Genomic DNA, 27,258 nt, shown 5'->3' with positions numbered 1-27,258 from the left:
AGGCCTAGTAGTGGAGCAAACCAAGGAAACAGAATCTTTGCCCCTCGCTTCGGCTCTGCTTTCGGCAATAATTCTAGAAATGGCGGTGCTGATGTTCCTCTTCGTGGTTATCAGATGAACAGTTCCTTCGTCCTCATGGTGGTGCCCCTCTGACTTCGTCTTTCAAGATTGGAGATTCGCAGTTTGAGTCTAGTGAGCGTGTTCGATACACCTATGACCAGCTGTTGCAACTGAGGAAGGTTGTTGATGTGCCTGAGGATATCCTGAAAATCAAACAAGAAATTGAAGCTGAATTTTGCAGTGAAGAGCAGAACTGGTGTCATGGAGATGCACATCTGCAATCTCAATCCCAAAATCGAAATTCTAAACCAAAAAACTATGACTGGCATGGACAATCCTCACAGTTGCATGCTACTGGTGAGGAGAATTCCTGGGATACTATTCGGGAAAGTAAGGAGTTAGCACGTCCTGGCGATCTCTGGATTTCGTTCTCTCTCTGTTTGATTGTGTCGTTTGATGGAGCTGCTGCTCTTATTCCTGCTCTTGTTAGCTTTCATCGGAGCCTTCTGCCTCGACAAGTCCTCTCCCTTGGTTACTGCCCCTCCTTCCATTCTCTTGGTTTTTGATAGTGAGGTTGAAGGCAACCTCTAAACTAATTTATTTTAACTGTTTTTTTATTCATTACCTAAAATACCCCCCTAATGTTACTCTTCCATGCCCCTTCTTTTTGTTTTGGTTCCAGAAATACACTTTCTTTCATTGTTCATTCCCTGACCCTGGAACTTTATTTCAGCTTGAACCCATCACCCTATTACATTCCAAGTGTCCTTTGCCTTTTAAATTTAATCCCTGATTGTCCCCCTACCTTGTTATCTTTCCCATTAGGTGTTCAACTGTTACCAGAATTTACAGGAAATGTTGTGGTATTCAGCAACAATGCAATCTATTAGTGGTTCACAACAACCTTATGTTGACTGGTTCACAGCAATCTTACATTATCTGGTTCACAACAACCTTATGTTGAGTTATTTGGTCTCCAACTACCTAATGCTACTAGATGGTCTCCAGCAACCTGATGCTACTACTTGATTCGCAATGACCTATATTGCACTTTACCTGGTTCGCAACTACCTATGGTGCAATTTTGTCTATGACCTCCGTTTGGGGCTCATAAGAGCAGACATTTGCACTTTTATTTGTCTTCTTTGAGAAGCTTACTATCTGTCTTTCTTGAGAAGGACTTATGATGTAGCTATTGATGTAGATTGAAATAAAGAGGCCAAAACACTGTTTATGTGAACAGTGTGATGCAGGTTCATCATAGAAATTGGCTTATTTCTTTAGAAATAGGCCTAGGGTTAGGTTATATACATGTTGAGCCTTTGTTCCCAAGGGTTTTCTATGTATTAGGCCACTTTAATGAGCCTAAACTAGGGGTACATAAGTTGCATACGGGATTAGCCCAATACTTAGTTTATTTTTATGTTTTTTTAATTGAACCGGTTCAAATTGGTTGCATCCAATTGGTTCAATTTAAGTGATCATGTGGCTTGGTTAAGTGGTCATGTCACATTGTCACATGTGACAACTTAAGTGGCCATATGATGTAAGTTGGGCTGGATTAGGACTCTATAAGTCCAGCCATGTTTTGAGTCTATTTCTTTTAGTATTTTAGTTTCCTAGTTAGTTTAAGTTGCCTAATAGGTTAAGGATTGGGTTATGCCTTTCCTTTTTAGTGTAGGAGTCTAATTTTGAGTCTTTTACATAAGGTTGTAAGGAGGCCAAGTATGGAACACGAATTTGATTAATAAAAACTCAGCTTTATGCTTGCTGCTTTTGTTGTTGCCTTTGCTCCATTGTGAGTGTGCCTTGTGAGTAATATCAAGGTTGCCTTGTGAATAATATCAAGGTAAAGGGATTGGTGGATCTCCAATCGACTCCTTGCATCGTGAAGATCGGGAGGGCTGCTACTTATCTCCTTGCATCTTGTAGATCGGGAGACCCCATTGCTCATCTTCAAAGCTGCTGCCATTGAAGATCAATGTTCAAGTAAGTACTTTACAGTTTTAGCAATCACCCTTCTTCTCCTGATCCTCTAAACCCAGCCCCATCAATCCCCTTTGCCAATACTCAATCATTACTACTTTCCTTATCCATCCATCAAACCCTAACCTCCAGTAAAACCCAAAGCCTGCAAAACAATTCTGCCCAGAATTGCAAAATTTTAAAACCTTCCCAAATACTATTATTTATATGCCATAAAAGCACCCTAGACCTGCACATTAAAACCCCATAAGCCCCATGGCCATTGTCCAACCCTAACCCTAGTTTTGACCAAGATTTTTGAACCCTAACCCAATCGGCCAGCCCTTGTGTGTGACCCCCATTACCCTGGCTCCTAGTGGGATTACCCCTACCTAGGACTACATTAATTGGTATCAGAGCCATGGATGTACATGGCAATCTAGTTCTGCCCCCCCACCTAATCCTATGGCTGCTATAATGGAGATGCTACAGAAGTTGAATGAAAAGGTGACACGATTGGAAGAGCAGAGGACTACCCCTCATAGGGACAACAACATTCCCCTAGAAGAGGACAAATATCAAGTCAATTCGGTAGTACAAAGAGCCCCAGGTAGAGATCAACACAGAGAAGACAGAGAAAGGTATAGAGATCACAGTGAAGACAGGAACAGAGGATACAAAAACTACAGGAGACGCCATAGACCTCCAGAGGCGTATGAGTTGAGAGACTATGATGGCAGACCAGATTCACAGGTATTTTGTGATTGGTTAGCTGCATTAAATGATTATTTTAATTGGTATAATTTGCATGAGCATAGGAAAATGAGACGAGCACACACCAAGCTAGTGGGACCAGCACATAATTGGTGGAGAACCTAGACGGATTATCTTGACTACCGTGGTTGAGAACCTGTTACATGGGCAAAGATGAAAGAAGATCTGAGTAAGAAATATTTCCCACGGACGTTCAGAGCTCTACAACAAGGTAACTTAAATTCCCATCGACAACATCACCACCAAAAGGCCTTCAAATCTGAAGACAACTTGAAGCCTCCATCAATGAGATTCCGTTTGCAAGTTAAAGAGTGTTGGAAATCTGACATCACCAGTGTTAAATCAACAGTTGAATACAAATGTACATTGCCAACGGAAATTGAGAGAGCACAAGTTGAAGACAAAGCTGAAGTGATCACAGTGAATTGTGATGAAAAGAAAGAGACAATGCCTGAAGCTTCAAAGATGGAAGTTCAACGTGTAGAAGATTCTACTAAAGAGGTATGCATTGAAGAGAACAAAGTAGACAAAGCTGAAACAGTAGAAGACGAAAAGTTGATTGAGAGCATTCCAAAGGAAAACAATGACCTTCAAGATGCTGTTCTTGAAGAGGTGGAGCTTGTGTCTCACGCATTAGATGAGAAGGTTGCTAACACTGAAGGCTCTATGGACGTGACATTGACAGTTGTTGCTGATTCAAAGAAAGAACACATAGAGTTTATTATGCCACCATGGTTCTTCGAAGAGAAAGCTCCACGCATTGAAGACTTTATCCCCAATGTTCCTGCCTCATCGGAATTTTGTTTGGGGATGGTCAAAGCTACTGATCACATGTTGATTCCCCCCCCCCCCATCATTGCAAAATTCGAGGACAAATTTTTTCAAGTTGGGGAGAGTTGATGCAGGTTCATCATAGAAATTGGCTTATTTCTTTAGAAATAGGCCTAGGGTTGGGTTATATACATGTTGGGCCTTTGTTCCCAAGGGTTTTCTATGTATTAGGCCACTTTAATGAGCCTAAACTAAGGGTACATAGGTTGCATACGGGATTAGCCCAATAATCAGTTTATTTTTATGTTTTTTTAATTGAACCGGTTCAAATTGGTTGCATCCAATTGGTTCAATTGAAGTGATCATGTGACTTGGTTAAGTGGTCATGTGACAACTTAAGTGGCCATGTGATGTAAGTTGGGCTGGATTAGGACTTTATAAGTTCAGCCATGTTTTGAGTCTATTTCTTTTAGTATTTTAGTTTCCTAGTTAGTTTAAGTTGCCTAATAGGTTAAGGATTGGGTTAGGCCTTTCCTTTTTAGTGTAGGAGTCTAATTTTGAGTCTTTTATATAAGGTTGCAAGGGGGCCAAGTATGGAACACGAATTGATTAATAAAAACTCAGCTTTATGCTTGCTGCCTTTGTTGCTGCCTTTGCTCCATTGTGAGTGTGCCTTGTGAGTAATATCAAGGTGAAGGGATTGGTGGATCTCCAATCGACTCCTTGCATCGTGAAGATCGGGAGGGCTGCTACTTATCTTCTTGCATCTTGTAGATCGAGAGACCCCATTGCTCATCTTCAAAGCTGCTGCCATTGAAGATCAGTGTTCAAGTAAGTACTTTACAGTTTCAGCAATCACCCTTCTTCTCCTAATCCTCTAAACCCAGCCCCATCAATCCCCATTGCCAATACTCAATCATTACTACTTTCCTCATCCATCCATCAAACCCTAACCTCCATTAAAACCCAAAGCCTGCAAAACAATTCTGCCCAGAATGGCAGAATTTTAAAACCTTCCCAAATCCTATTATTTATATACCATAAAAGCACCCTAGACCTACACATTAAAACCCCATAAACCCCATTGCCATTGTCCAACCTAACCCTAGTTTTGACCTAGATTTCTGAACCCTAACCTAATCGGCCAGCCCTTGTGTGTGACCCCCATTACCCTGGCTCCTAGTGGGATTACCCCTACCTAGGACTACATTACAGTGTCACAGCCCTTTATTTTTCCTTGATGTGAATGCTACTAGAAGATCTTGTGGGGCACAAGACCAGATTGCGTGAAGACTTATTAGAAGACTCAATTTTGACTATGTGTAAGGGTTATAGGAGTTTAGTTTAGTTTCTATTTTTAGAATTATTCTCTTAGATATTTTGTTGTTGTCTATTAAGCAACATTAGCTCTTTAGGGTTTCTAATTTCAGATTTAGAAAGTAGGCTTAGCTTTTATTTAAAAGTTTCTATTTTTCCTTAAGTTTCTATTTTTAGTTTGTTTCCTTTTCTTGCAAGTTTCTAATTTTCTCTTATTTGTAAGGCAAGCATATCTGCCTATAAATATGTAATGCCCTTAGAGGTTCCCCACCAACAATTTTATGAATGAATGAAGCTTGCTTTTGTGCAATGTTATTGTCCTATTGTGTGGATGAAGGGCTGAGAAGCCTAGCTGGTGAGAGCCAAAACCCCTAGGGCTGAGAGAGCCAAATCTCCTTATCCCCCTTTATCTTCTTCTCCTATCTTCTTCTATTCCTCAATTGATCTCCCTTGCTGTTACTACCTTGTGACTGCTACAAGCTGTTGTTGGAGACCAGAATCGAACCACCAATTACGCCTAGACTGCTGCTGCTGCAATCAATCAAAGAGAGACCTTCTACACCCTGCGGTTCTGTTCCAGCCTTGGTTTTCTCCTGAAACTTTGTTCACCAATTTCTTAGCAACAAGAAATCAGATCCAGCAGTGCTTTGGAGGACTGATTGAGATCAACAAAGGCTACACTCGATCCCTGGTTTGGTGTCCTAACACCCATTGATTTGGAAGATCTGCTCTAACCTTCTAATTTTTACTCCAGTTCATATCTCAGCAACCAACCATCACAACAGGCTGAAATTTGGGGTACAAGGCTACCTCCTCATACCCTCCACTCGATCCTAATTGGGAGTCATTCCCACTGCTGGTTTGCAAGTTATTGTTTTCTTTCTATGTTGGTGTTCACCTTCTAATTCTGATTTGCTTCTATTATTGATGATCTGCTGCAACTATTATCGATCCTACTGTAAAGTGTTCTACATTAGCTATTGCGTGCTGCACTTTTATTTGTTTGCTTTGTGAAGATTATTACTTACTACTTGCCTTCTTCGAAAAGGGCTTATGATGTTGTTGCTGCTATGATATTTTGGATTATGGTTGGCGTTTTTTGCAGCTTATTTTGTTTGTTGTTGTTTGGATTTTGGATTTATTCGACACGAAGATTTTTGTCTACTATTGCTACTGATGATTTTTGTCTCACTGGCGTCTACAACTGCTATATATGTTCAAGACTGGTTCTTTCTTTTTTTTAATAATAATCTGTTTTTGTTTTTCCAATCTGGAGCCTTTGATATATACTCCAGCTTGAGGGGGAGTGTCAAGAAATGTACTGCGGTACTTGTTGTTTTAGTGATGGTGTTGGTAGTGTTGGCCGTTGATCACGATAGGGGGAGTGTCCCTAATGTGTTCTAAGTCTTAGCTATGTCAAACTTTGTTTTGTTTATAGTTTCTTTATTTCTTTATAATTAGATTTTGATTAGGTTTGGACTCTTAGTAGGATCCCACTAAGAGTCTAATTATTATTTTATAAGTAATGGATGAAGCTCTCTACAAGTCCTGGTTTGTTAGGCCAGGTTTCGTCACACAATAAATATAAATGACATTTGTATCCTAACACATACACACCTTTCAAAGTGCCCCTTTAAGATTCTGTTTTATTACTAGATTCCCACCTTCTTTGGTAAACTTCAATATATTTACAGAACGGTCATTACTTCTCGTATTCGAGTTATCAAATACTTGGGTGGGCCCATTAGCAAACCCAAACAAGGTTTCAGAACCCTATAATCACATCAATATCAGTTTCTTTCATCAGGCAGGTTTCTATTACTCTCTCCCATAATTCTATAGTATGCCACATATGTTTTATTCCTCTATGTTATTACAATTTACAACTTTGAATATCACCTTTGTTTTATATAAATCGGAACCACAATGCTTCTCCTCATCGGGCATTTTTCTTGTGCTCATAATCTTACTAAACAACTTAGCCAAGTTATTCCAATTTCCTAAGCTCTTCTACACCTCTATCGGAATACCATCTGGATCTACTGTTTTGCCTATTTTCATCTTCTTTAAAGCTTCCTTTACTTCAGACACCTTAATTTTCCATATATATCTAAGATTTGTGGTTTCTTGCTGGTTATCACAACCTTTTAAAGCACTATTACTTGTACTGTTTTAATTTAATAAGTTGTAGAAATAATATCATTTCTTATAGTCTATATATACAAGGGTCAGCCATCCCTTGAGCTTATCCATTTGGAGCCTCAGCCCACACCTGTACTAGGAGAATTCCAGGGTCAGGAGCTTGTCATTCTTCATCAAGGTTTGAAAACTTTAGATAAGACCTGGAACATACCTTTCATGAGAAGATTTAGAAAGAGAAAAACTGCAGTGCTATACGGATCACACAGACTCCCATAGTTCAGGCTTCTCACAAACACAAAAATATCAGATCAGGACATTCCAAGAGTAAAGGAGATTACAAGTTTAGAACTTCAACCAAATGTTAAGTAAATGTTTTCTCAGTATGCACACAGCCCAAAGACATCTAGCACATAATCTAAACCATTATGCTTGAAATACAAGCTGCCCAGAGGCCAGAGGCAACAACACATAAGAATCAGAGAGCAATCACATGTCAGTATGCTTACACATTAATAAATAAAATTAGAATCTCCAAAAAAAAAACCAACTTCTACCAGGAAAAATGTCATCAACTTCGGAGAAAACATGCCATATCTAATTCATGGATAAACTCAATCACTGAATATATTTCCGGGAGGCTATATCCAGCCATATTTTGATGAAAAATTGTAGATTCATAGAAGGAAGATGGGTTAACAATATGGTCAAAAAAGGATATCATACATAATGAATATAAATCTATACTCATTCCCTGCCAGATCAAAACTCCACAGCCTGAAAGGTGAAGAAAATTTTTGATGAGGATCTAATTCAGATTCTCCACTTGGACCCAAGTTTCATAGATGCACCTATAAATATAGTAAAATTACCAAAGACTTGATCAAATGATGACATAAAATTTCCACCTATCTGCAACATTTAGTGCAAAACATGCTGTAAAACATACTTACGGGAACCATGTCTTGGAAGATGGCTAGATCATTGATAAGTTTCCATTCATCAGAGATACAAAATATACACCAGCCTCAATAGCAAAAGATGTCAAGAGACTGCATCAATAAAAATAAACAAATAAATCACTCAACCATAAAACTAGTGTACACTATTTGAAAACACAAAGCCACTAACTAGCATACCAGTTTCAGTGGTTTAAGGATCCAGAAACTACTTTTCCATGCTAAATGATTTAAGGCATTCAACCAGGTGCTCCTTCAATGGTTCAGGAATTTGTGAGATAAAGTTTGCTTTGGCATCTCCAATCAACATCTTCCTGTATCACATAAAACGCAATATAATAATTTGTAAATTAAAGATTTAAAAATCCATGTGACCAACAAATATTGTAAAGTATCAGATTAAGAACCAAAATCAGAAGAAATGTGGCATGGTTGGTCCTGCCTAGCCCCCTTATTTTTCTATAGTTCACTCCCATTGACTGATGCATTACATAAATATATTCCCTACCTGGCCTATCATTACTACAGAACAGAGTTTAAAACCCGGAATCACGATCTGGATCGATCTAGGCCAATTCCAATCAGGATCAGATCAGAATCAGCCAGGATAGGTGAGAAATTGGTCAGAAACAGCCGAAAGTTGACTTAACCCTAGATTTTGGAATGGGATCGGCCGATCCAGGTCGACCAGTTTCGGGATCAGCCTTGGCTGATCCATTCCCGATTTTTAAAACCCTGCTACTGAAGTCACATTTATTCCATTAGGACTTACAAAATCCTGTGCCAAATCAAAAACTTCTATTTTACTTTTGTTTGTGTGCATGTGTTTTGGGGGGTGGAAGGGGAGGTCGGGTAATCAACATAGCTAGCAATTAACGTCCAAAAGTTTAAAAATCAACCCCAAGTAACAAATTTAGGGATTGATACTTTTTTTTTAAAGTTAAATAACATCATGCAACCACCAGCAGTAACTACAGATGAATGGGGGAAAAATCTTCATTCACCCATTCGCATCCATATCTCAAGGTTAGTATGTCCAACAACTATTAGATTTTTGAATACAATGAACTCAAATAAAGTATGTGCTCCAACAATATAAATCATCTCAAACTTCTAACAACCATTGTGAAATCATGCACTACAAGGATTTTATATTGATTATTCTCAACTCTTTTTTGTACAAAGTGGTTATGGAAATGCCTTTAATTCAATTGATAAGTGGTAGGGGAAGTCCTGGAGAAAATCAAGATACTTTTGGCAGAGGTTGCCATATCCCTATTTGTTTCTTTTTAAAAGTATTTACAGATTTTATTAAAGAAGGAGAAATAGAAGAGAATGTAGAACAAAGAATTAAAATAGGATGGATGAAGTAGAGGGGTGCATCTGAAGTGTTGTGCGATTGATGTATTCCTTTAAAACTCAAAGGGAAATTTTATAGAACATTTATGTGCATGGAGCAGAATGTTGGGCCATGTAGAAACAAAATATAAAGAATCTTAGTAGAGCTGAATTGAGGATGTTGAGATGGATGAGTGGTAAAACTAGAAAAGATAAAATAGACTGAACAAATTAGAGCTATTTTAGGAGTAGCTCTAATACATGATAAGCAGAGGTAAAGTCATTTGAAGTGGTATAGACATGTGCAACAAAGGCATTTGAATGCGCCAGTACAGAGAGGGTGATTTGAAGGAGCTAAAAGAGTCGAGCCTAAAATAACTCTAGGAGAAGTGGTGAGAAAAGACATGCATATTTTAGGACTGGTAACAAGCATGGCTTTTAATAGAGCTGATTGGGAAAAAAGGATCCATATAGCCAACCCCATTTAGTTGGGATAAGGCTAAGTTGAGTTGAGTTGTACAGATTTTAATAAAAAAAGAGAGCAAAACTACCAATGTGCAACAAGAGAAAGGCCAAAGGCCACCAACCCCAAAGACAGATCACAGATTACAATATAAGATACTGTCCAAAATAAACCTTCTATCGGTCCACTCATGCTTTGGCTAATTCTATAAATCATCCAACAAAAAATTTGCCAATCTCATCCAAGCAAAAGAAAAAATCCCACTCATATTAATAGAACTAATCCTTATGATTAGATGCATATACCTCCAAGGACAAACAGAATTGAAGTTTAGCCATTCCATGAAGGTAGCTTCTAAATATACATAGTGCTATTTACATTTGCCCTAAATGGGGCTATATCACCTTCAGTAATAACATCCACCCATATGTCAAATAAACAAGTGTCCAACCCCCTACCTAAACGCCTTCAGATTCACAACATGGTTCCTAAACCACTCATGCTAGGTCTAAGGAAGAGCACTCACTGAGGCTGCAACTGAAGTTCAATGTTGCAAGAACTAGGGTGACATCCCATATAGTTGTTCATAACATAATAATATTGATGGGTTTCTATAAGCCTAAAAACTAGGTTAGAAACTCAATAAAATTCCAGAACCACAGTGAAGAAGGAATAACCAGATTCAAGAGAATCTAATTACATAGCAATCATCAATTTCAGATTGAAGTGAAATGCTGGTTGAAGTCTGACTTATGGTTAAGAATAACTCCACTAAAAATAGCCTGATCCAACGGTTGGATCTTATGAAGCAGTCCTGTTTCTGATGCGGAACCCGGTTTACAAAAACCCTATTGGGTTCAATTGTGGAATCATTCAAACAAGGAAACACTCAAATCCAAGTTAACTAGCAAAAGAGTAAATATTTGAAGTTTAAAGAGAGTGGCAGAATTGTAATTACTGGAAGTCAAGCTAATAATGTAAAGACAAGTAAATGGAATAACACATAAGATGTTGGCGGGGTATCGTGGAAGAATCAGTAAAATAAGACTTAAAAGTAATAACTACATAAAGGAAAGGGCACTATTGAAAAAATGGGTTAAAAGGGGAACAAATCATAGGGAGGGAAGAAGATGAGGTTGTCTTCAACCTCTCAACAGCAACCAGCGAAAGAAAGAAGAGGAATGTGATTCAAGATGGGATATCCCTCTTTAGGTACTCAATCGATGTGGGTTTTCAGGAAATGAATCGCAACTACTAGCCCTCCCAGCAGTGCTACAAATCAAGTCAAGAAAACCTGCAATAAGAGAGATTGGTGGGTCTGAACCTGGGTCTGGTGGAGAGAGAATTTCAGATCTGTTAATAGGTCTCGATTTCAAAGTAGGGGTTTTAATAACGGCCAGGAAACCTGGATTCAGATCACTCTAGAGTGGGAAAGAATATCCTTAAACCTCACTTCAAATCGTGGAGGGGTTACAGGGTGCTGACATTTGCTTCTTCAGCCGCACAATACCACTAGCAGATAACAGAAAGGAAAACAGCAAAAGATCACAGGTAAAGGGGAAGGAGAAGGAGGACGAGGAAGGACTGACCACATGCAAGGGAGGAAATATAATGTAGTCCTAGATTGGTAGAGGACCAACTAGGAGCCAGTGAACCAGGATCTATCATGAACAGGTGAATCGGCTAGGTCAAAATAGGGTTTTTGGTGAAATTAGGGTTAGGGTTAGGGTTTGATGTATGGGTTATGTCAAGTTGAGGTAGAGGAATCTATCAGTGAAGGTCCTGAGATGTTTTGATGGATGGAAGTGTGTAAACTTGAATGGGCAGCAAGTTAGGGTTAGGGTTTCGGGTTTTGGAAAAGAGGAAAAGAGGAAAAGATGGATTTCTAGGGTTTGGCTGGACAGAAGTTAACAAAACTTGAATGGTTTTCTTAGGAGGGTATGAGGGATAATCGGTCAAATTTGTAGACTGTTTTGACGGTTGGTTTGGGCTAGGCAGAAATTAGGTATTGTGAAAACAAAAAGGGGAATCCTATGGTTTGGTGGTTTAGAGGATTAGAAGAAGAAAGGTTAGGGTTGGGACGAATCAAACTTACTGTTGTTGCAGAATTCCCTTGGCAGTAGCTTGTTTGATTGAGAAACTTGAATAAAAATTGAATCTTACTAGAACTTGAAGGAGAGCTTCAAAAGAACCACCCGGGCTTCACACCACAAGGTGTCGATTGGATCAAACACCAATCCCACCAACGAATCACTCAAGCTTCCAACCGCAAGATGTCAACTGGATCAAACACCAATCCCACCAGTCTTTGATCAAATACAAGACAAAAATCTTCAATGGAGAAGAAGAACAGCAAAAGCTTTTCATTAATATCAAAATTCGTGTTCCATGCTTGCCCACCTTACAACCTTATATAAAATACCCAAAAATAGACTCCTACTCTAAAAAGGAAAAACTTAACCCAATCCTTAACCTATTAGGTAACTTAAACTGACTAGGACACTGAAATACTAAAGGAAATAGACTCAAAACATGGTTGGACTTATAGAGTCCTAATCCAGCCATAGTTGTTAAAAAGCACCTAGGCGAATCAAGGCGGTTAAAAAACAAGGCGTCACCAAAAATCAAGGTGAGGTCAAGGCGCCTAGGTGTCGCCTTGACAACTATGAAAGTATGAATCCAACCCAACTTAAATAACAATTAAATAGCCACATGACCGCTTAACCAAGTCACATGATCACTTAAGTGATCACATGACCACTAACCAAATATAAAGAAACCTACTAACTAATCCCGTATATAACACTAGGACCCATATTGTAGGCCCATAAAATCGTCCTCGTGGACGGAGGATTCATTCGAGATGCGGGTCTTGTTAGAGCCCTTTTCCGAAACGGAAATGGAAGGCACGTCGATGAATTCTTCGATCCCAAGGGTGACGCGCGATGAAGCGGGACCTTTGCACCAAACAATTATTTATCAAAAGTGGCCTACTACAAAAAAAAAAAAAAAAAAAAAAAAAAAAAAAAACATAGGATCAAAGGCCCAACATGAATATTACCTAACCCTAGACTTATTCCAAATAAAAGAAGCCCAGTTTGGTGATAAATCTACATCAAAATAGGGGAGAAAGATATGACAGCCAAGCTGCCAAGCCATGCAGGCACACACTCAATCCAAACTCAACTTCAATTTCCATTCTGAAATTCCATTCTAGTACAAGCTATTTAAAAGAAGAAAACCCAACTAACAAACGAGACCTATTTAACAAGGAAACTGGAAAATAAATCTAATCTCCTACGTAACCTACCCAATTAAAGATAACATGTTTTTTCCAATAAAAATAAATAAATTCCTATAATCCTACTAGAATCCAAAAACCAATTGGACTCGGTTCTTAGTCTGGGTTTCCAAACAGGTTCGGGACGATCCATGAAAGCGCTCCTGCATCAGTTGATTCAGTTTCAGAATTAACAACTTAAGATCCTAAAAACTAGGAACTCAAGTAACTCATAAAATTGAGGACAGATGCAAATCAACTTCTGGTTGATTGCAACTCTTAGAACAGTAAATACCTTATCAAACTATGAAGCAGATCTGATGGCGCGAGATCTGTCTCAGCAGCTCCTTATATAATGATCAGAAAACCACTCAAAAACAAAGTAGCACAGGTCATAAAAGTGTAAGGAAAACTGATATAAATAAACCTGATTAAACCTCAGTTCAGCAAGGATATGCCCACAGAAAACCCAGTAGAACAATGGTTCAATAACAGTTATAAACTGAGAATAATCTAAGAACTTAAAAAAATTCGCAGGAATTGATAGAAGAAACAAACAGGAAATTAGATCTGACCTGATTGCAGAACTTCAACAGTGAAGAAGGGGTTAACTTCATAAAACTCTATCCTATCTAAACTATTACAAGGAAAGAGGATAAAATAGAACAATAACAAATTAAAACTCTGACCCTTATCCAAGTAACTAGATAACAAATAAACAAATTTAAAACTCAGTTACAGCACTGAATTAACAACTGAGTCAAGTGTTTCAAGAGTACTTCAAGTTCTTCTTCTTCTTTTGGTACTTTTTAGAGTACCTATCCGGATACTCTTGAAACTGATCTGCATCTAATATCAGTCACCCCTAAACATCTTACTGTTCCTGATGAAGGTAAGTTTGTGAAACCTGTGGGCAATGTAAAAAACTGAACTCTAAACCTTAGTTATCAAGGCGGGAAGGCGGCCATGGCGTTTTAGAGAGTCAAAATTCAAGGCGACAGCGCCATGGCAGCAAGGCGCCCGCCATGGCACCCAAGGCGACCAAGGAGCCTGGACGCCATGGCGACGCCTTGATAACTATGCTCTAAACAGAACAAAAAGAGAAAAAGTAGGGGCTTGATTACTTTAAACAAAGCTAGGGCAATCAAACACCTGATAAAAGAACCATTCCCTTAACCATAACCAAAAACTAAACCTCTCCACTCAAAATATGCTGATAAAAGATAATAACTACAAGTCTACAACCTATATGTCTCTACACGAGTTACTTTTCGACTCTTACTAGAATTCTTAATTCGACTCCAATTACAATTTTAGCAACTCCTATAAGTGCTTAACCCTTTAAATGAAGAAAATTATCAATTTAAGAAATAAACCCACTAACCTTGAGTGTGTGTGTGTAATAAAATTTTGGTCAGGATGAAGTTCAATGACTGGACACATGAATGTGAATATGTGCTGTTTGCATCCCATATCTAAAGCTAACTCCAAGCATAGAAAAATACAAGGACTTGTATGATCAAAAAATGCAGGAAGACATTATTTCAATACATAACGTGTACAAAATTAAGTCTTAACTGCAGACACCTGCAACACATGCAGGCAAATTCTGGCAAGGAGTTGCCAGATCCACATACTGACATAGTGGTCATAGTGGTCTCCCTCATAACAGAGTTTGAGCAGACAAAGAATGTCCTAAAATAAAGAGTTGAATCCAAGTTAAAGAAAACTTACTTTATCTCAGTGCTATTGGTAGAAGAATTGCCTAGTTCTCGTGCACACTGTCTCTTTCTCTCATGCATAAAATGGTAAACCTTATCATGCCAATCACACGAACGCAGACTTGAAGAAGCATCCTTAGCAAGCCTGAGATAACCAGGAAAAAAAGGAATAATTAAAACTCAGAAGATCAAGATAGTTATAACAACAAAGCTATGAGCTGCAGTTCAAACAATAAGAACAAGAAACAAGCCAAAGATGAAGGAAAGATAAATGGAATAATACTTGAAAGAAAATGAATTCATAAACAAAACTCAGGATATCATTTATCCATACAGTGAGAGCAACTGCTCATCAACTGCATGAGAAGTGAGAAGTCGGAACATCCTCCATTTATCAAGTCCTTAACTGTATTATAAGATTTAACATACTAGGATCAAAGTTGATACTTGATACAAAATTTGGAGCATGGTCAACTTTGGACATGCACATTATTAATCGGTTGTTGAAACAAAAGATAGAAAAACTAGAACATGCCATGAAGAACGTCAAGGGGGTAGAGGATCAAATGATTGATTCTGAAGGTCTATGTTTCTTCCCTGAGGCCCAACTACCTCATGGATTCAAATGGAAGTCCAAAAAGTTTGATGGAACCGATGACCCACAAGCAGACCTTAAGGTTTACATTGGTCAGATGAAGATCAGAAATTTCACGGATCAACAGATGGGCCAGGCATTCCATATGTCTTTAACTGGGCCCGCTCTAAGATGGCTTATGTCCCTAGATTCCTCCCAAACACGTACTTAGGACGATATGGTGAACACCTTCAAGAACCAATATTCGTACAATACTGAGAAGGAATTGACCCGAAAAGACCTTGAGACCACAAAACAGGAGCCCAATGAAGGGTTCACGCAATATCTGATGAAGTTCAGATCAAAGGCCGCACTAATGTGGGACCGCACGACTGAGAAGGAACAAGTCAAAATGAATCTCTCTCTTACGAGAGTTTGAACCGCTCCGTGTGATGTAGATCCTGGGTTCAAAAACCCGAATTGGATCGCTTCCAGGCCCATCCAAATAATAAATAGCTTAAATCTAAGAGGTAGTGGCACAGTTGTAATTAACCAGAATTTTCAAGGGTTGCTTAGGAAAGTGGTTGAGGGTTACGACGCGAAGGTCTTTATATTTTTTTATATGGGGACAGATTGGAAGTAACAAAACAAAGTACGGATATTTGGCAATAGTAGAAGTAGAGAAGGGTAATTTTGGGAACTAAGAAGTAAAGCCTTAAAAACAAAACCCACGATCTGGGTAAACTAGGAAGTAAGTTGAGAAAAAGGGTCAAGTCAGAATATTAAGAGTTAGGAGGGGTAATTCTGGAACTTAAAGATTAAAATTCAAAAAAAAAAATAAAGGAATCGTGGATGTGAGGGGTGTAGTCATCTTCAACCTCTAGCATAACCCAGAGGTGGAAAACCCAGACACTGTGAAGAAGAGAACTCCCCATAGGAATCTCGGTTGGATCTGAAACTTCAGGTGGAGGATCGCAAGTCCCTAAGTTCTTGAATGCAACTACTGATTTTCCAAAGCAGCAAGTGCAGGAGGAGCAGCCAAACTCTGAATCCAACCCTAGCAGTAAGCACAGTTCAGATTTGGTTATCGGTTTCGGATTGCAGCAAGGAAGGATCTGTTGGTAATGAAGCTCCAGGGGTTTGTTTGTGCAAGAGAGGGTTTCCTTTTAATCTAACCTCAAGGAGAAATAAAGAGGGTGAGAGATGACAACAGCCAAGACGAAGGCCTGCTGTTACCGCCAGAAACAGAGTAACAGTACAGGTATTTAATGAACAGGAATAAAGGATAGAAAGGGAAGAAGAGAGAGAGACGATATCGCACAGAAAAAGGGGGGAAGAAAGGCTCCACAGCCTCCATTGGCTCCATAAACGTGAAACTCCAACTCAAATATCTAATTCATCAAATCTGAAACTGCAGGTTACAACCTTGTATTTAAAGAAATAAATAAAGACTCCTAACAAAGACCAATAACTGAAATAAAATCCTATCTAAAACTCTGTCTGAGTCACACCAATTTTCCATCGACTCGGCATTTTTGTCCGAGTCAGTAAAAACCAACCGAGTTAGGTCTTTCTGTTCATGCTTAGATATGATTAAAGATTGACAAAGAGAAGGAAAGAAACCATCATGGTTTGAATAACTGTACTTCAGCTTCCAAACTTTGCTACCAAGAACCCTTGCAAAAGGAGAGGGTTGGATGTTTATCAGATGGAAGAAAAACTAGTTGCATAGCAAGCGGAGGTTGGTCAATAATCGGTGGAAGAAAAATAAGAGGGTAAAGCAGAGGGCGAGATGGCGAGTAGATGATCTGATATGGACGGCAGTTGGTTCAAGGCCAAAGCCCCCCTCAAGCTCTCTTTCTTCTAATTGTTCGCCGCAGGTGCGACCTCTGCATCCACTCTTCCTATTCTGCTGAACAAAGGAGTAGATTTTACAATACAGAAAATATAGAAAGGTTGAAGAAGGACGAAGGGAAAGGAGGAGACAAAAAGACAAGACAAAGGCTTCAGTTACACTATCATTCAATTCATATAATAAAATAAAATATTTTAAAATGTAAAATAAATAGTGTTGGGGACTTGTGGCAGGAAGACTTGACAACTAACCATCAAGCATCGGTTTTGCAAAATATTAGCTGGCACATGATCAGCCTTGAAATCCTCTCTAGTCTTAGACTCTAATCGTTGCATTATGGACCATTGGATAAAAGCAGCTACCCAGGTACCCACTTCTGTGGATGTTAATTAAAAAACGTGACTCGTTTTGACTCGGAGTGACCAGGCCGAGTCTTCAATTTTTTGAGAAGACGAGTTGAGTTGGAAAACCTGGTTTTCCAACAATGCTATCAATAGCAATAAAAGGATATGTTTAATGATTCAAACTCCTAATCGACTCAATTTCAGATAAACCCAACTAATAAAACAAAAATATCCTACTAAACCCAATACTTGATTGGACCTGGTTCGTCTTCATATGGGTTCTCAAACGGGTTCAGCCCGGCCCATGGAACACCTCCTGCATCACCATGGGGGAAGCCGCTCCTCCATGAGAACAGGAAAAGAAAGAATCCAGACCATTCTAATAAAAGGAAAGAATCAGGTGCATTTTACGTGCGCAGTGGGAGATGTGATGAGAGAGAGATAATAGAGAGAAATAATAGGGGAAGAGAGAGATAATAGGAATATGGGGTTGGCTTTATGGATGAAGCCGGCGGCTGGCTTGGGTGAAGAAGCCTACCTCATCTCTTTAGAGATATTTTAGGAAATTCCAAAGTTTTATCACTTCATTCAGAAGCTGCTAATTTAAAGAGTTACAAAGCATTGAAATAACGACTCCAATAATAAAAAACTACACCCACTACCCTTACATGGCACTACTTCCACGTACACTAACATAACCCCATTTACTTGCAACCTCTAACCATAACTACCTTACACCCCATATTACCCAAACAACTATTCCACACACATTAGAACTCCTACTCCTACGTGACTCTCAAACACGTAACACTGCAAATGCAAAGAAGAATCAATCTGTAACTCTGACGGTAAGTTCGTATTGACTCAGATTATTCAATTAATCAAATAATACAAAATGAAACATCACAGAAAATCAAAGAACTTTCATAGTATGGTCAGTCCACTAAACACTCCATACAAGGAAAACTTGAAAAGTACTAAGGACTCACTTCCATAGCAAGCAAATCAGAACATTTATTATGTTTACCAACCAGAGGTGGAAAAGGATTGGGGAGGGTGGAGAATGGGAGACTTACACTTCTTTAAATTTCTGCACCTTTGTCAGAGAAGAAGCATCACGTGCAAGCAAAATGAAAGTCTCGTCCACTGATTTTCTTTTGGAACCTGAGAGTACAGGGAGGCGATGGTCTTTGTCTTTGCTTACTGCATGGTCACTATTAGGCAACCCTCCCATTGCTACCGAATTTCCTGCACCATTATTCTCACATACTTCCAATTTCACTGAACTATCACCAATATGGATTTCACCATTTTGATGCGGTAAAGATAACACTTGTTTGCCTTCACTACCAGGACCTCTATTCTCATTAGCACCATTCCAGTCAACTGTTGATGGCACCTCATTCTTAATTCTATCCACAGCTAAAGATTCTTTTGGTTTCACACGCTTTTCTACAGAACTGCTCTTATTAACAACTGTATTTCCATTTCCATTTGCATATATGCTTTTCATATTGGAATTTCTCAAGTCAATTCGTGGGCCTGAAGGCACCTTACCAGTCTTAGACATGGTTGATAAACCATTCTCGGGGGAATTCATCCTTTTTGGTTTTGATGGCACTGTTTTCATTGGGAGAACTGCCTTTGGCCTTCCCGTTGCATCATTACCATTGCAATTAGGAGACTTTACTCCATTGGATGCAAAAGCAGATTTGGTTGGCTTTGGTCGTTGGTTAATACGAGAGAAAAAAAGAATATAAACCTTCTCTGACAAAACCTCCTGCAGAGTTGAAAGTGAAACTTGAGAATCATTGCAGCAATACCACCTGCCAATTGCATCCTGTACACCAAAAATTAAAAGTTAGAAGCAGGTCACAAGTGGAGTGGCCATTTTCAATGAAGAAATTAAGAACTTTAAATAAGCAAACCCACTAAAAGAAAAGGTATTAAGACTAACAGAAAATGCATGGCAGTGACCTTGATGTATGCATAATAGTGACCAGACTCTGGTGAGTAACCCGAATGCACAATGGTTCCAAACAAGTTATACTCCGGACATGAATCCTGCATTGCAAAGAAACAATCAGCATGAATAGACTGAGCAACCCCTCATAAACAACTTAAAATGAGATAAGAATAGAAAAATGGTAAATGGTAGTCACCAGCATCTACCACAGCAGGGATTATAAGGTCTTTAACCAAAAAAACATAATGACAACAGAAAATACTTGTCTTGAAAATCGTATTTACTTCATGAAGAAAATCATAAACTGAAAGGCAAGGTGGAAATTAGAGGGCAAAAACTGATAAAAAGGAAATAAAAAATCAAAAGCAATTGAAGCCACTGCAAGATGCACCTGACACAGGATGCAGTCATAATCTCTAACATGACTGGTCATGGTCCAACCCTAGCATCATCTCTTTATTTATTACACTCGAAGATGTCGTACTGAAAGACTTAATTATTAATTTTTCAATTTTTTCGATCTTCTGACAGTTCAATGCAAACAGAGTGTTGGGACTGTTGTGTCAAAACATGTAAGATTTATAGTAAGTGTCTCATTTGGCTTCACTTGTTATAATCACTACAATCAAATCTACAGTCTATCAAGCAGCTCGTTCAAGTGTTTTACCACAATGCCTGTTTTCTCTTTCTAAGCCACAAACATAATTTCCTCTTCCCCCCGTGATTACCATATTTAAAATTGTTTAATGTTTCATCCAATTCATAGTCGTCAAGGTGTCGCCTAGGCGCCACCTTGGCGTCCAAGCGAATTTCTTGGGGTCTAGGCAACTGTTGCCTTATTGCAAGGCTTTGATTTAATTATTATTATTATATTTATTTTTATTTCATTTATTATGCTTTCTATCGACTTGTGTACATTATTATTGTACACCAAGTTACACTAAATCACCAGAATCAATTAAAAGCAAAACCAAACGAAAGAAACCCTCGACTGGCTGCTCATGCCTAGGGAAGAAGATGAAACCTAAACCGTCAAGTCCTGCTCCATCTCCAGTGACGGACTGCAACCTCAACTTTTCTCCCGGTAAGTTCTTTTCTTCTCTGTTTTATTTTCTTCTTCTTCTCCTCCTCCTCCTCCTCCTCTGTTGCAATTTTTTTTTCTTTGTTCTTCTTCTCCTACTTCGTTACGAACTTGATTCTTCTCTGTCGAGTTTTTTCTTTCTTTCTCTGTTCTTCGTACATTTGCCCCTTCCAGACCCGGCAGTAGTGGGAGCCTTGTGCACAGGGATGCTCTTTTCTCTGTTCTGTTGTTTGATTTTTTTTAATCTGTTCTCTATACTTCTTCTTCTTCTTCTTTACCAGCGGCACCTTGATTTCAGTATTTTTTTTTTTTTTTTTCCTCTTCTTCTTCTTCTCCCTTTTTTTCCCTTCTCTGATAGTCTGTCTCAGTTTTTATTTTTATTTTTTCTTCTTTGGTTCTTCCACCTCCTCCTTATTCTTCGTCTTCTTCTTTAACACAGAGTTGTTGAAACTTGAAACAAACCAAAGAGAGTTCGACTGAGGACCTTCACAAAGTCATGGAGACCATCTCCCAGGACCATGGCAATAGCAATGAAAATCTGTACTGCAACACAAGGTAAGTGTTAAATGATGAAGAATATTCTGACAAATCGATTCAGTTCATACCCCTTCAACATGCTTGTGTACTACCCTGAAATAGGTTGTGTCAAGGCAGCAGATTGAAATGGGTACACCGTGAAATCTGAATGTGTAACCTGAAATCTGAATTGCTTCTTTTTCTTGTGCTGCTGCACTTGATTTGGGCCTCTGTAATGTATGATTGCTTTGTAAATTATAGTATTCTGTCTATATAAATCTATAGGTTATATCTGTTATAAGTTTTTTTTCCTGTTTCGATTATAACTGCAATTGCTAATTTTCTTGAGGCCTTGAGTGGTCATCTTTGTAAGTAATTCTCAAAAGGGCATCACATCTTTATGTGGCTATTTTCATCAGTTTCATTATATCACTCGCTGACATAAATTATATTTAATTCATAATTTGAAATACACCCACTTTGCATAGTAGTTCAGTTCTGAAGTCTTCTAGTTCTATGTTGATTTTTTGATGACTTGATGTGGCTTAATGTTGATTTTTGATGATATAAGGTATATGTTGTAGCATACTAAATAATGTCAGAAGAAAGGTGAAATAAAAAATAACACTTGGGCACCTTGGTCACCTAGGCGAGCGCCTTGACGCCTAAGCGCTTAGGCGCCCCTCCACAGCCTTGGGTCACCTTGACAAATATGATCCAATCAGAACATACCCTCCACAAGATTGTCCACACCTCACAGGCTTACAGCAACAATTTGTATCTCCGTATTCATCACATTAAGTTGTATTCTATAGGATATCAACTCCAGAGGAATTACCACTTGCCTCAACAAAGTTCCTTTCTAGATAACCAGGGGCAGCTACCATTCCAATTTCCTATGATAACTTTCATTACAAATTACAGGGTTGTTCGAAGGTGCAGTTATTGGTGCTGAGACTGACAAACATTCATCCATCAAGGTCCAGTGGAAGACCAGGCCTGAGGACTACTTTCCATCCTTGCAGTTTCCTGGTTTGGAGATTTCTGCAGAAAGTTTCACGGTTCTGTAACTCTTGACCGAGCCTTCTAATCCTGGCCAGATTTTGACTGTGAAATAGACCCCAAGGGACTTTTTTTCGATGGTAAATTCAGGTCCATCCAATGGTTCAATATTACTTCAGCAGTGAGTCTTAGTTTCTAATTTTGAGTCACCCTGATATCTAAACATCCAGCCATAACCTTTAGCTGAGATTTTGAAGGGTTCTTCAACCAAATACACCATACCTTCGATTGGAACCTCAGCTCCATCTGAGTTGGATATGTTACTAAATCTAGGTTATTGATTTTCTGGACATTAACCAATGCACTATTGATCCTTGTTGGGGGTTGTGGGAGTTAAAATATCTTGCTGGTTCATCGACTGTTGGGTGATTCTGTTATTTTATATTGCTGGACCTGGTGATATTTTATATTGTTGACATGATTGAAAGATCCTACAGTGAAATTAGTTTCTAATTATCTAGTTGGGGACTGATTTTACATTTTTTCCACTGTGGTAGAAGTTATGTTAAGAGTAGTTAAGGAGTTATCAGAGGAAGCTTATATGGATATACGTTGTAAAGCAAACCCCTTCTTCAGAATTTTTAATAACTAATAATAGTACTTATCAGCTAATAAGAGAAAAGAAAGAAAACTTGTTCAGAAACTCCTTATGCTCCTGCATCATATTCTCTAAAGCAGTTTTTACTTCCACTAAATACTCTTATCATAGGACCACACTTTCTATTTAGGTTGAAAATTCTGTTTTTTCCAAGTCCCTAAATTAGCAAATAGTTTCAAAGAGAAACATATTTTTAACAGACTAACCAAATTTGGGATACCTCCTTAAATGTTGTATAGGGATTCTCGTTTTATCTTGGTCATATTCTATGGTTAGAGTTACTAAAAACCAAAACAGAAAAGCACAAAAGTCCCTTCATGCAGTACAACTTTACATGGGAAAGTCAACTCAATCAGAGAGAACCACTCAAGTGACAAATCCAGGATAACCAAGGAGAATGACTAAAGTGGATAAGAATTAAAGTCAGTTTGGGATGATATTAGAATTAAAGATGCTAAGGTTGTTTGGACTACTCATGCATGGGCAGATTATTTCCAGCCAAGATAATCCGTATTTGCTTGGCGTTGGCTACAGAAGAGGCATCCTACTGATGACTTGGTTGTTCAAAGAATGATCCCTACTGTGTCAAGTATATGATTTATGTTTCCAACACTGTGAAAGCTTCAACCAATATCTTCTTGCAGTGCCAGCTTTCATGTTCTGTTTGGAGATCGTCTTTAGAGTGGTTTTCCATAGTATGGCTGAACAGCCTGTCGATAATGGATCTTTTCCATTGGTGGAAGCAGAAGGCTTCTGTTGTCTATCTTAGGATGGTCTGGATCGCATTAGTTGTTCTCATTCCTTATCACTTATGCTGGAACGAAATAAAGGGAGGTTTGATGGGACTAGGAAGCAAGTCTCTGTTGTTGTCGTTGAGGATGTTAAGAAGGCTGTTAAGCTTGTATCCTCATCAATGCAATGCCATATTAAATCAGTGGAGGATTTACTCATTTCAGGGAAGCTTGACATCTCTTTTCCTCCTCCACCTTAGCCAAGGACTTTGGAAGTGGTCTGGAAAAATCCTGAGATTGGATGGACCAAACTTAACATTGATGGTATAGCTCTCGGAAATCCGGGGATTGGCTGGGACTGGTGGTATCTTCAGAAACTTCAAAGGTATCCCAAGAGGCTGCTACTCTCATTCTCGGGCCACAGATCTCTATGCAGAATTTTCTGCTCTCTTTATTGGCTTTCAATTGGCACATCAAAAGAATCTATATCAACTCTGGATTGAATGTAACTCTGAATCGGTTGTTCAGGTGTAAAGCAGCAATCTATCCCTATCTTCTTTTTGCAGCAATGGAGAGCTTTGAAGGATTATTTATCTTCTGCCTCATGGAAAATATCTCATTGTTACAAAGATGTTAACCCAGTAGCTGACATGTTAGCGAAGAGGGGTCATTTATTCAAGAAGTGTCTACACTTGGAATGAATACCAAGATTTCATTCATGCTGAAGTTCTGTGAGACTTTCAAGAAAAATCCAGATTCAGATTTGTTTATCATCAATTGGTTTTTATCCTTGCTGATGGCATTGCCAAAGGTGAAATTAAAAATCGATTGTGAAATTAAGGCTTCTGCTGATGGCCATGCCATAGGTAGAGCCTTAATTCATGTTATTCCTTGTACTATATAGTTTGGGTATGCCTAGACTTTAATTTTGTACTTCTCTTTTTCTTATTTATATAATCTTTTCCGATCTTTAGCCCAAAAAAAAAAGGACTGAGCATTTCCAAGAAAGACACAAGTGGTATCCCTGGGGGACAATTTCTCTCTTAACGGCGCAGGAATATGAACTACAAATCCGCCAATCCCGATATTCCCACATTTCATCCGCCGAAGGCAGATCCAGGCAAAGAACTAGTAGATCCCGAACAAAGAGTTTGATTCTACTGTCTATAAATTTTTCCATTTCCATCCATTAAATAATATTTAAGTACTTAGAAAGTATGTTTTAAATTGTCAAATAACAAATATTTATTTACCAAAATCTGATTATGAGTTGGCCAAAAACAATAAAACTAAAGTGAATAAGCAGCTACACTAATGAAGTTTGATACCTGACTTGCTTTACACATGTAGCTCGAAAGCACCAAAACCTCCTCGAAGGCAATGGGCCGATCAATCTTTCCACCATGTATGCCCTCAAATCTCTGAGCAATCCAAATGCACAAACTCAATTAAAGCCAAAATAAAGAGCAGCACAGCAAAACCAGTACCCATAATAACAACAACTAAAGGGCTTATACCTTGAGTTGTATTACAAGGATGTTAGGCGCCTTAAGAATAGACATCTGCTTTTTGGCTGCCACCAACTTCTTGCACCTGTCAAAGCATGAATTAGTCAAGAGCTTGACAAGGACAGGATATTAAACAAGCAAGAAGAACAGCGAAAATTTACATAATTCCTCAACTACTTACTTCTCACATTTATATTTATTGCTTCCATCCAAGAGCTCCGGTTGGAAGAACAGCTGCATGGCTTCCTTGAGGGAATTACTCTGGAATAAGTCTAGACTGATATCCATGATATCATCGGTCTTATTAGACTCCGCACCACATGCGAGACACTTCACCTGGCTCTGCAAGGCACCACCAAAGATCTCCTTAACAATGGTGTCACCACCACCGGCACTAGCACCATTGCAGGACTCGTTCCCCTTCCGACACTGCTGCTGAAGTTTCTTAAGACGAAGGCAGGTGTTGTGACAAGCATCGATAACATAGCGGAGGAACTCGTGGGCGTCCTCTTGCCTCCCAAATCGGAAGTGCTCGGAAAAAATCCTGAGACAATTTTGGATCTTGCTTGGAGCATCGAGAGGAAGGTCGATGCTAAGGGACCGTACTATCCTCTTCTCTAATATGCAGAAGGGACAATCCCGCTTCCGGTCCGCCTCCGACGTCGAATCACCTGCAAAATTCATTTCACAACCAAATCAATTTGATTGAAATTGAACAGAGAGAGAGGGAAAGAGGAGTGGAGGAGACAGAGATAGAGAAATACAGAAAGAGGAGTGTTGGCTCTTGAGGCAGAAATTGGCGAGGGGAGGAGTATAGGTCAAGCACTGGAGGACGCTATTAAGATAACAAGAGTTGCCGAGATTTTTTAACCCTAAAGGTGGACCATTCTTTCGCCTGTAAAGAAGATTGGGTTGCCAAGTCATTTGATAGGCCATTAACGACCTTCCGCTGCCGTATCGCAGGCTCTCCACCACCACAACGATCGCATCGTTCCTTCTCTGCAACTCTTCGAAGGAAAAAAATAACTTCTTTTTTCTCCTTCTCGTTTGGACGGCCTCGAAGCTTCGAATTGTTCCGAGTTTGTTGTAAATCGTGAGAGAGAGAGAGAGAGGAGTTGGCGGTAACAAGGTGGGATTGAAAGCCCTTCCAATGGCGAATCGGGTTGGTCACTTCGTCGTGTTTTCCTGTGAAAGGTTTATTTTTTTCTCCCAAACCCGGGTGAGGGGTAATGGGGATTAGAGAGAAAAACCAGTCGCCACAGTCCCCCTATTTATTAGTCTGCAAATCTGTAGCCTCGTGCCTGCCAGTGGTGGACGGTGGTAGTTGGGGAGTTGTGGGCCCAGCCTTGACTGACCTTCGATCCATTCGTTCATTTTCTCACTGGTTGAGCTTCAGATTCTTTTTTTTTTTTTTGTATTTTTGGTAGAGAGCCTCAAATTCAATGGTTCCTTCATTGGCCCATTATATGTTGGGCTAAAGTTATAAATCATTGGACAGATGGCCTGCTTAGTGCTGACAGGACGCAATTGAGCTATTAGTACCAATGAACTGCAGTCTTATTGAGTAAATTTGCATTTAATGGAACCCATTAGGCCATGACCCTTGATGAAATGCTAATCACATACGTCATTACTACCAATCCAAACATTTGAGACATTGGTCGTCGGTGGTGGCCCAACCGCTTTCAGCCTCAATTGCAAAAAAACAAGAAAAAGATGGATATAATTGCCCGACTGTGCCCAACCCATTTGTATAGATTGTACACCCATGGTGTGCTGGCGAACCTAAAATTATAAAAATACACAGATTTCCATTACACATTTAACACTCATATTGTGCTGGAGAATCCAAACTTAAGATGCCAGAGTTTGCCAGGATGGTTATTATGCCCAAAAAAACATAATATTGACACATTGCACAATGTCAAGAAAACCAAAATCAACACGAGAGCACCAATGTATCATGAGGGTAAAGAACAAATGAACAATTAAACAGAGAAACAGCCAATAGGTCACGAGTTTCCCCCCGCCCTTCCCTAAACACTTCTATCCTCTCAAGTGTGGTGCACTGGCACTGCCCAGTGCACCTTTAAAGAGCATTGGATTTTTATCCTCACAAGTGCAGTGGCCACCATCCGATGCACTTTAAAAGTGCACTGGGCAGTGCACCGCACTTGAGAGGATGAAAATCTCCAAACATGCTACTGATTTCCAAAACTAAATCAGAGTTTTTCAG

The 27,258-nt window shown here is 39.1% G+C and overlaps 1 protein-coding gene and 2 long non-coding RNA genes across 3 annotated transcripts; 1 reads left to right on the top strand and 2 right to left on the bottom strand.

The window, feature by feature from the left end:
* Nucleotides 1-17,197, top strand: LOC122650233. The gene is made up of 3 exons (XR_006331398.1): nt 1-465; nt 8,833-8,837; nt 17,186-17,197. It is a non-coding gene; the product is annotated as an uncharacterized LOC122650233 (long non-coding RNA).
* LOC122650234 lies at nt 6,792-7,079 on the bottom strand. The gene is made up of 2 exons (XR_006331399.1): nt 6,918-7,079; nt 6,792-6,822 (listed from the first exon to the last, which is right to left on the bottom strand). It is a non-coding gene; the product is annotated as an uncharacterized LOC122650234 (long non-coding RNA).
* LOC122650231 (ubiquitin carboxyl-terminal hydrolase 25-like) lies at nt 7,485-26,273 on the bottom strand. The gene is made up of 9 exons (XM_043843579.1): nt 25,787-26,273; nt 25,204-25,693; nt 25,032-25,107; nt 24,843-24,935; nt 19,538-19,624; nt 18,637-19,400; nt 14,801-14,932; nt 8,166-8,299; nt 7,485-8,078 (listed from the first exon to the last, which is right to left on the bottom strand). The coding sequence occupies exons 1-8, from the start codon at nt 25,956-25,958 to the stop codon at nt 8,194-8,196; spliced, it is 1,920 nt and encodes a 639-aa protein (XP_043699514.1). The 5' UTR covers nt 25,959-26,273; the 3' UTR covers nt 7,485-8,078; nt 8,166-8,193.
* Nucleotides 26,274-27,258: the final 985 nt, after the last annotated feature.

This window comes from Telopea speciosissima, chromosome 2 (genome assembly GCF_018873765.1).
Source record: "Telopea speciosissima isolate NSW1024214 ecotype Mountain lineage chromosome 2, Tspe_v1, whole genome shotgun sequence".
Taxonomy (NCBI): Eukaryota; Viridiplantae; Streptophyta; class Magnoliopsida; order Proteales; family Proteaceae; genus Telopea; species Telopea speciosissima.
This window is presented reverse-complemented; position numbering and strand designations above follow the sequence as displayed.

Bases quoted from the DNA above. Each gene is read 5' to 3' on its own strand.
- LOC122650231 (XM_043843579.1), bottom strand. From the start codon at position 25,958: ATGGCCTATCAAATGACTTGGCAACCCAATCTTCTTTACAGGCGAAAG. The intron at 19,401-19,537 runs GTCACTGCCATG...TTTGGTGTACAG, and splicing joins ACTATTATGCATACATCAAG to GATGCAATTGGCAGGTGGTA. The intron at 14,933-18,636 runs GTAAGTCTCCCA...TGGTTATCTCAG, and splicing joins GTGCAGAAATTTAAAGAAGT to GCTTGCTAAGGATGCTTCTT.